Raw genomic sequence first — 9116 nt, forward strand, 5'->3', positions numbered from 1 at the left:
TATATATATATATATATATATCACTATATATATACACACATGATATATATATGTAGAAGAACACATGAATTATTGCATGTGAAATGAAAGAAGGAAAAAACCTTCCCCTTTTCCTACCTATCCTGCCCCACAGCACAACAAAACAAAACACCTAGTGCAGTGAATAAGATAGTTCCAGTAAGAAGAAATGGAAATGTTGGAAGACGCTGACAGCTGGGTTCAGATGTAGGGACGCTTTCAGATTTTGTCAGCTTCCAGCATGTTTAAAGGAGGTGGCTTCTGTGGGGCAGTCAAGTGAAAACACAAGTCTGGTGAGAAGGGCGTCTAGCGTGTGTTGCTCAAGGGGTCCCCTTACGTATCATTGCCTTGGGGTTTTCTACTTTTGTTTTCTCTTTTAGGAAATTACTGATTTTCTGGGGGAAAGTAATATATGTTGATTATAAAAAATACAAGTAATGCAGAAAAACCAAGATTCTGAGGTTCTGCCACCTTGAAATAACTACCTTTAATATTAGACGAACATCATGAAGGAAGAAGGTAGGAGGGAGGAAGGAAGGATAGCAATAAAGACTTTTAAAAACTGAAGTTATAGTGTACTTTTTTTAAGTTTAACTCTTATTATTATATAGTGTCCTGAACATTTTATCTGGATATTTTATGTATTTATTGATTTTGTAGTATTTATTTATTTTTATTTTATCTGGATGTTTTATGAAAAGTCCGTCTGTGTTGCGGCACGCATCAGTCCTTCACCCCTTTTTAGGGCTAAATGGGGCTGCTCGTCTGCTGAGCCCATCCACCATTGTATGGACACGCTCCATTTTGTCTGTCCATCTGTCAGCTGATGGGCATCTAAGTTGTTTCCACATTTTGGCTATTAGGAATAATGCAGCCTTGAACATTCATGTACAAGTTTTTGCACGTAGGCTGGGTGTATACCTATAGGAATGGAATTTCTGGGTCATATGCTAATGCTGTTTCATTCACATTATGAGGACGTGCCAGACTATATTCTAAAATGGCCGCACCGTCTTGCAGTCTCTCCTGCAGTGTGCGAGGGTTCCAGTTGCTCCATGTCCTCACCAGCACTTGTTGTTGTCCATCTTTTTGATTCTCTAGCCATTCTAGTGGGTGTGAAGTCATATCTCACTGTGGATTTGATTTGCATCCCCATAATCTCTTGAGAATATTTTGTATCTTATTTTATAGTGTACTTTTTTAAAAAAGAAAAAATATGTTGCAGTTATTTTTTTTCCAAATTTAAAAGAAGAGTCCAAGCATGACTTGGGTTTTAGAAAGCTGTGAGCGAGGACAGAGACTGTCTGATCCTACCGGTTATTGGTGTTCCTCTGGCAGAACTGGAAGAGGCTCCATTAAGTGATTAGATGACCAGGGGATAAGGAAGAAAGGTGACTGAGTGACTGACTCCTAGGGATGACAGACACACAGAAAGAAGAATCCTGTCCTGATTCTTACGAGAGCAGAATTCTGAATTCCAAAGAACCTCCCACTTTGTGCTCTAATTGGTTATGAATCTGCCTTTCTCTGCCTGTCTCTTACCCACTTCCTTGTGCATTATCTTCATTCCTTCTGCCTTTCTTTGCACCCTCCTCCCGGTGTCCTGCCAATGCTCCCGAGATTTACAAACCTCATCCCTTCAGCACCCCAGAGCCAGGGGAGTTAAGAGGTTGCTGCCACGAAGCAGCCCTGTTCTTCAGAATCAGAAATAGAAGCTGGGAAATTATATATAATCACGAGCAGTTATCTCCTGGTAACTGTAGACAAAAGCATCCCGTGTGCCCCTCACAAGACCCAGGCTGCGTATTGAAGTGGCAGGTGGCACCCTGTCTCCTCCCCTCACTAAAGACGGGGTCAGCTTGGACACATCAGACTCCCAAACTGTCAGAGTCACAGCTAACCTGAAAACAGCCTCCCAGGATTCCCAAGCCTCTTGTGACTCGCCCTGGATGTTGTCCAGAAGGCTGGTCGGTCATTGTTCAAGGGAAATTGTATGGGGTGTAAGTGCATCTCCTTCGTGCAGGTCTGAAACAGATGCAGATGATCTACCATGCCCTGAGGATCGTCCAGTTAACGTTTCTGGCAGGACCCAGCTGAATTGCGTGCCACAGAGATGGAAGTCGCGTTTCACACACAAGCGTTCCATAATAACCAATCTCTTGTCTACTTTGGGTTCTGCTTTAAAGAGAAATCGCCAAAAACCTTTTAATGTGCAAAACGTTATATACCATGCACCGAAGCTGTATTACAGATGACTCGATGTCTTTACCTCTCTTTTAGTGCTTTAGTTATCTGCACAGTTTACTGGGCCCCACTTTCTTAGGGGCGTGGGTTGATGTTTGTGCCTTTCTACACAAGTAACCTTTCACAATACTTGCCTTTGGCCAAAAAGGGGACTCCCTTCTGTGTAACTGTCACAGCTCCCTCCCTGCCATGTCCCTTGAACAGGTCTTTCCTCCATATCCTGACCTTGGAAACCCAGGACAGGCAGGGAGAGGCTAGAGGCTTGTGCGCTTTCCTTCAGGATACTTCAAAAATAGCTTTAGCTAGAAACAGTTGGGTGGCAGTTAAGAGGGTGTGTAAATTCAGTCCTCAGGGAACCAAAGGCTGAGTCTCTGCCCCATGTGTCAGAGCTGGCTCCAGTGTCTGTGTGTGGTGGGGAGTTCCCAGCTTGCGTTACCCAGTACTCCTGGTCGGCCATTTATTAACAGGACCAGCACTGTGCTAGAAATTCCTTGTTACGTCTATCTGTCTTGGGTAGGCAGCAGCAGGGCCTGGGAGCTGCGCTCCTGGCTAGAAACAGTTGCACTTGGATATCACTTCTCAGGGTATGATGAAACATTGAGAAAAGCTGAGGATTTACGCTGTAGCACAGGGCTCGGCAGCCACAGAGGCCACTCTGTGATCGTCAAGAGGGCCAGGAGCAGGAGAGTCTGGCCTGGAGACAGGGTCCCGCCACTACCGCCCAGTGGCTCCCACCCTCCTGGACTCCAGCCAGGAGTGCACAATCCTTGTCTTAAATAGGATTGAGCAGAGGATGGGACAACTGGCATCTGTTGTATAAGCCCAAGGGGCTGGGGACTGGGGGCCTCGACTGTCATGGCCACTGCACTAATTTGTGGAGTTAACTAACATGTGTTCTAACTCTGGGAGGAAAGAACATTTCAGCCACTGGGTTCCCATGGTTCCAGGAGGCTGCTGAATGATGTTTCTCTAGCGTCACTGCTTGGTACCCCCACCCCGCCTGGCCCTCCTTCTCGGGGAGCAGCCAGCCTCTGTGTTTGAAGGCATCTGTCCTAGCGGTGCACTGCTTCTCCTTCTGAACGGTGTGATTGGAAGTGATCCCCAAGCACCCTGCCACTCTTGTGCTTATTTTGGCCCAGGCAAATCCAGCCAGCTGTGGGTCCCGTCAGGCAGAGGTTGGCCTGCTGGCCAGCATGCTCAGGGTCTGCCGTGTGCTTCAGCAGCTACCACAGGCGCAGAGAAATCGCTTCCTGGTCTGTGTCTGCAGAGGCAGACCCAGGAGTGGCCCCGCCTACTTCCAGGCACAGGCTGCTCATCAGTCTGCCTGGTTTTCCTGGAGGGAACTGCTGCATAGACTTTTCATGAGCAAGTCCTTACAGATGGTTTCTGTTTTGAGCCAGGTTTTCAGCTAGGAGCTTTTTTGGGATTCTGTGCAGATGAACAAAATCAACACTGGTCAAAGTCTAGATATCTATGAGGAGGGGATAATTAATTAAATTATGATAAATACATCTGATGGATACTAGATCTTTTTATTAAGAAAGTACTTCTGTGATAAATGCAAAAAAGCAGGACACAAACTGAATATATGTTATGATCACAAGTATGTTACAAAACAGAAAGAAAAGATGGGAAGGAAAACACCAAAATACTAACATTGGTTTTCTTGAAGAAATGGGGATTCCAGTGATCTCTTTTGATCTCTCCTGTATTTCCTTATGTTTTCTGCAGTGGATGTGTATTAACTTTTATCATTAGAAAATGTATTTTAAAATTTAAGTCCTAGTTCAAAAACTAAACGTGTCAGAGGAAGGAGGCAGACAGACTCCTCAGACTTACAGGGCAGCTCCATGGAATGCCATCCAGGTCCCCAGTGCTTCTGCTGCCAACACTCCACTGATAGCATGTTGAGAGTGAGGAAGTTTCTTCCTGCTTCTGTGCCCCCTTCTCCCGATGGTTTCCTCATTGTCAGGCCACGTACATATCTGCTGAATTGAGTTGGAGGCATATGCGTTCTGTATTTTTCTAAGAGTAGGGCCAGGCTTTTCCTGAGCAGTCGGGCAGCAGCAGAGGGGTGCCCTGTGGGGAGCTTACCCAGGACCTGCCAAGCACACCTCCTTGGCCACCGTCACGGCACACGTTCCGAGGCGCCAGGCTGGAGGCGCAGTGCCTGTCCTAGCGGTGATAAGTATTTGTGGTTTGTTTTGATTCAGATTGGGGAAGACTTTGAGCCCTGCTGAGACTCAGCATCTCTCTTTTATTTGCTTTGCTGTTCGTGCTAATTATGGAAGAGCTCTGTTTTTCCAGGAGGAATGGCTCCTGGTTGGCCCATTCTTGGCCACCAAGGTAACAGGGAATGTTCAGTGTTCAGTCGTGACTGTGGGCTGGATGGAGGTGGCACCGGCAGGAGACCAACAGAGGAAGCCCTCCTCCCCGCCCCCAGTTCTGGCTTTCGCTAGAAAACAAGAGGAATGAGGAAAACAGCTACCCTAGGAAATGCCTTCCTTGAAAATGGTTTCCTTTTTCTCGGGTTTGATGAGTTTGGGGATTTGTTGTTGTCATTTTTTAAGTAGAAAAATATACCGACCATTAGCGTTCATTATCCTAGTCTGATTTGGGTCCGGCTGTACCTGTGGGAGACGAATGTGGCCAGGAGGCCCCTGCGGATTCTAATTTATGTTTTCAGTTGTTTGCCATTTTGTATCTTCATTATGGGGTTACTTTCCTGCCCCCCTAAAGTCATCTTTCCCAGCAGGCTGTTTCTGGACTTTATTTAGTAATGTGGTTACCTCCTGCAGGCTGTGTGGCCCCATCCTTCACCAAAATGTCACCTCAATTAATTCAGTCGCCATGAGACAGATCCATCACTGGCCTTCCAATTCCCGTCAGCAGGCGCCCATGAGTGATGGGCATCTCCACGCCTCCCGCGGCCCCCCTCCCATGTGGAGTCGGCTGGGCAGGACTCACCATCCCTCTGGGCGCGGGGGCACCTGGCTGGCCCGAGTCCTCTCACACCCTGTGCTGAGGGAGACATCAGCCTCAGGAGGAGACCCCAGGCGCGTTCATTCCACCTGGCTGGCCTTGTTCCCCAGCCCTGCTCTCAGGGATGCCTCAGGAGAGCCAAGGCCCTGGCAGGGCAGCCAGGTGCCCTTTCCCTTCGGGCCAGGCAGTGGGGTCTTAATTGAATCTGCTCATTCCCACCCCAGCTCCACAGCACAGCAGTGCAAATGGAGCTGGCAGAAGAGCTGACTTCTCATTTCTCTTTCCTCTCCCTTCTCTGGCCCGTAGGTGTTTGAGGAACTGTGGAAGGGGGAAGGCAAGACTCCAGGGCAGATTGTTTCAGAAAAGCAGCTTGAACTGATGGAGGACCGGGGGTCACTGGAGCAGCTCTGCCACTCCGTGATGGAGGCCCATCCTCAAGTGGTGACTATCTCGGGCAGGGGAGAGGGCCAGAGCCACCTGCAGAGCCAGCCCCAGGACACGCCCAAGAGCCTCGCCATCACTCTCTGTGGCAGCCCAGAGGCTCTTCCTAAGAATGACTGGCCCAGTTTCATCTACAATTCCCTCATTGTCATCTTTTTAGTTAAGGTCAGAAGAGATGAAATAGGTAGATACTGGAAAAACACAACTTCTTTTCCTATAAGGATACCACCCCTGGAGTTTACTGTCCATGGAGGTGTAATTTAAAAGGGTGTCAGCAAGCTCACGAAATCCAAGCTGTGACCTCCCAGGCGTGTCGCCCTCTCCCAGGGTTGGCATTTCGAATCTGTTGTGGTTAGCGCTACTTCCTACGGACCTCCCAGTAAGGAGCCAGCAGGTGTGCCTGCAGAGCAAGGAGAGTACAGGAACTTCGGCTGCATGCTTCTAAGAAGTGGGAAGAGAGGCAGAAGGGAAAAGTATTTATAAATTGTGGAGAAAATCCCTGACAGGAGCATGGCTGAAAACCAGGTCATTTTGTGTTCTTAGCACGGCACAAGACAGAAAAGCTAAAACAAGTGGCATCCCTTCCTCCCCAAGTCTTGTCATATTGTCTGGAGATACTTTTCCGTGGGGAAAAAAATTGTGAGCCACTTTCTCAGAATAATACCCACCCACCCATCAGCTTCCCGGGGACACTTACAGCTCTGTAGAGAGCCCTCGATAAGGAAAGTGAGCATGCACCGGGCCTCAGCAGTCTCGTCTTCCTGCCTCATCTGTGGTGACTGATAAAGACGTGCTAGTAGTTTCAGCATTGTTCTGCGGCACTTGAGTGCAGATCCTCATGTCATTGCCCTTGGAGATGCTGCAGAGCAGGAGGTCGTGCGGTGGCCCCAACAGTCAGTGGCTATTTGATAAGAATTCAGTGCCTCCCGGCTTCCTCATTCCCCCCACCCACACAGCACACTCCCCCGACCCAGTGCTCCAAAAGACTTACCCAGTGTGTAGATCTGCTTTCCGATAAAGGGATCTTCGTGGTGGGGAGCATGGGGAGAAGGAAAGCCGCACTTTTCAGCTGAACGTCACTGAGAATCAGACAGGTCTCCTCACTGATTAGACGCAGTGATTCATCTCAGAGAGATTATCCCTCCCCAGACTCAGTGTCCTCGGTCATTGTGGCATCCCAGAGGAGAGGGCCCTGCCTCCCACGTGCCAGCTTCTCTGGCTTTCAGCAATCACTTCTTGCTCATTTTAATCAGAAAGTAGAGTAGCAAAAATCTCCTTTGACAGGAGCCTGGAAACCTACTCAGAAGTTAGCCCCCTCCCCGCTTTTTCTGTTCTTCATTTTATATCTAATACTAGTGGAAATAAGCGGAATTTAATTTTCAGTAAACTTAAGCCTTAGTTTGGGATTTGGGGGCATGAGTCTCTTCATTTTCTCCTCTTAAGTAATTTCTGTCTTTCTAGGTAATGGATTTGAAGGAGGGAAACCCCAGAGCTATAAATAAACTGATTGGGTTGGTCCGGAAAGCGACACAAAGCCGAGCAGATCCAGCCATGATAAAGGAGATCCTGGAGAAGAAGCTGTCTTCGTGAGATGTTTGGGGTCCCCATGCCCAAGGGAGAACAGTGCAGCCTGACTGGGAGCAGGATCCTGTGAAAGCTGACGCCCATGTGCCCTGAGAGCTGCCTCTCAATCCCTGTCCCGAGCCACAGCTATGGCGTTATGTGTCACCAGTGTTCTCACCCTCTAGGCCCTGTGCCTGGAGGTGCCTCCACAGCCAACCAGCAGCCACCCCGCCTGCTTCATCCACATCAGGAGGGTCCGGTGCTGGCTGTAGCAGTGGTTAAGGAGTAACACCTTCTTGTATTAAGGAATTTTAAACTAAATAAAATGTTATGTTACAGATACTGTTACCCATTCTAAGAAAACTTTTCATTCTGCACTTCCTTCAACAAATATTTTTGAGCAACTCCTACGGGCCAGCCATTGTTGTAGGTGATGGGCATTAGCAGTGGTCAAGAGAGACTGTAATTTGGATATACTGTTTTCAGACCTAAACACAGGTTAACAACGATGAAAACACAACCAAATAAACTGGCACGGTATAAACACACATTTGTGTAAGGAGGTCTCAAGAGGGTGGGAAAGGAGGATATTATTAGAATTAATCAACCTATTAACTGAGTAGAAGTGATACTGCCTGTTCAACTCCCTACCCATCCCAGAAGGCGCAGGTCTGAGAACAAATGAATTTAAAAAAGTAAATTTTCAAATAAATTTAATCAATAAAATATATACTGAAATATCACATAAAAATTAACTTACACTTCAAAGATTGTGCAGTTGACAGCTCCCCCAACCCTCAGGCCAAACAAGATAAAAAGAAACAAGAAAAAAGTTGTAACATGAAATTGACTTGTTTTGCTTGGAAATAAGATTATAAATTAGTAAATCACAATCTTGACCTTTCACGATAATGGTGGTGCGCTGCAGGCATGACAATGAAGGCGGGACTGTCTGCACCCCTGTGCTTGTGACACTAATACTGTTCTCTCCAGTGCACCGGAGCACACCTTCATTCGGTATATGCCTTTGTTACCTCTGACTCACGTCGCTTAAAGACCAGTTTTGCAAATGTTGTTTTTTAAAAGCATACTTGTCAAAACTGTGATGTAAGAGAAGAAAATGCTTGGAGGCCTTGATTTGAAGCTGTGAACCTGTAGCCTACCAAGGACAGTACAAATATTCCCGTTGTGAACGCTGCTCCAGAAGCAGCTGAGAACTAGAAAAAAGTGGACACCCCTCCACCACCAATTCAGCGACTCGTGCTTCCTGGCTTGTACAGTTGCTCAGGACTTCCCTGAGAGTGAGAAAGGTGCCCCTCTTCCCCAGCCCAAAAGGTAGGCAGAGAAAGGTAACCAGTTGTGTGGTTCATTTTGGACAGGCATGAGGAGGTGACTTTAAAAAAAAAAAAAATCTTTTAAAAGAATTAGTGACAGAATTTTAAGAGACTATGTGACCTTACCCGGGAAGCCAGGTGCCCCGCATCCTGTTGCGGTCCAGAAAACTACTGGGTCTAAAGTAACATGGTTTTCACTACACTTCTCTACAAGAGAGTAAGGCTGAATCAGTTCTCTCCTCGCTCTGCAAGTCTCTGAATTACAAATGGGCAAAGGTGCTCTGAGACTAGAGTCTGACAGGATCTTTATTTTGTAAGAAAGGATAAGGTTCAGTTTCGTTTTATAAATTCCATTTTCACCAAAAGTTCTGGCTTCTTGGTGACTAAACCTTACAGAAAGCATCGAAGATCTTTCCAGACCATTTAAAATGAAGGGCTTACTTAAAAGGGGGTGCAGCCAGATAAAGACACTTCACCAAAACAATGATGTCAAGTGAAAACCGCATTAAGGACCGAGTATTCCCAGAGGAAGAT

The 9116-nt window shown here is 47.0% G+C and overlaps 1 protein-coding gene across 4 annotated transcripts in view; it reads left to right on the top strand.

Annotated features, from left to right (window-relative positions):
• The window catches only part of GATB (glutamyl-tRNA amidotransferase subunit B), an 84598-nt gene extending 76996 nt beyond the window's left edge, over positions 1 to 7602 (top strand). For all 4 annotated transcript variants that reach the window (XM_017871125.1, XM_017871127.1, XM_017871126.1 and 1 more), the window contains 2 exons: positions 5551 to 5685; positions 7147 to 7602. In XM_017871125.1, the coding sequence (XP_017726614.1) occupies positions 5551 to 5685; positions 7147 to 7275 (264 nt within the window). In that variant the 3' untranslated portion in view covers positions 7276 to 7602. The remainder of the gene's footprint in view (positions 1 to 5550; positions 5686 to 7146) is intronic.
• The last annotated feature ends 1514 nt before the right edge of the window (positions 7603 to 9116 follow it).

This window comes from Rhinopithecus bieti, unplaced genomic scaffold (assembly GCF_001698545.2).
Source record: "Rhinopithecus bieti isolate Rb0 unplaced genomic scaffold, ASM169854v2 scaffold_3878, whole genome shotgun sequence".
NCBI lineage: Eukaryota > Metazoa > Chordata > Mammalia > Primates > Cercopithecidae > Rhinopithecus > Rhinopithecus bieti.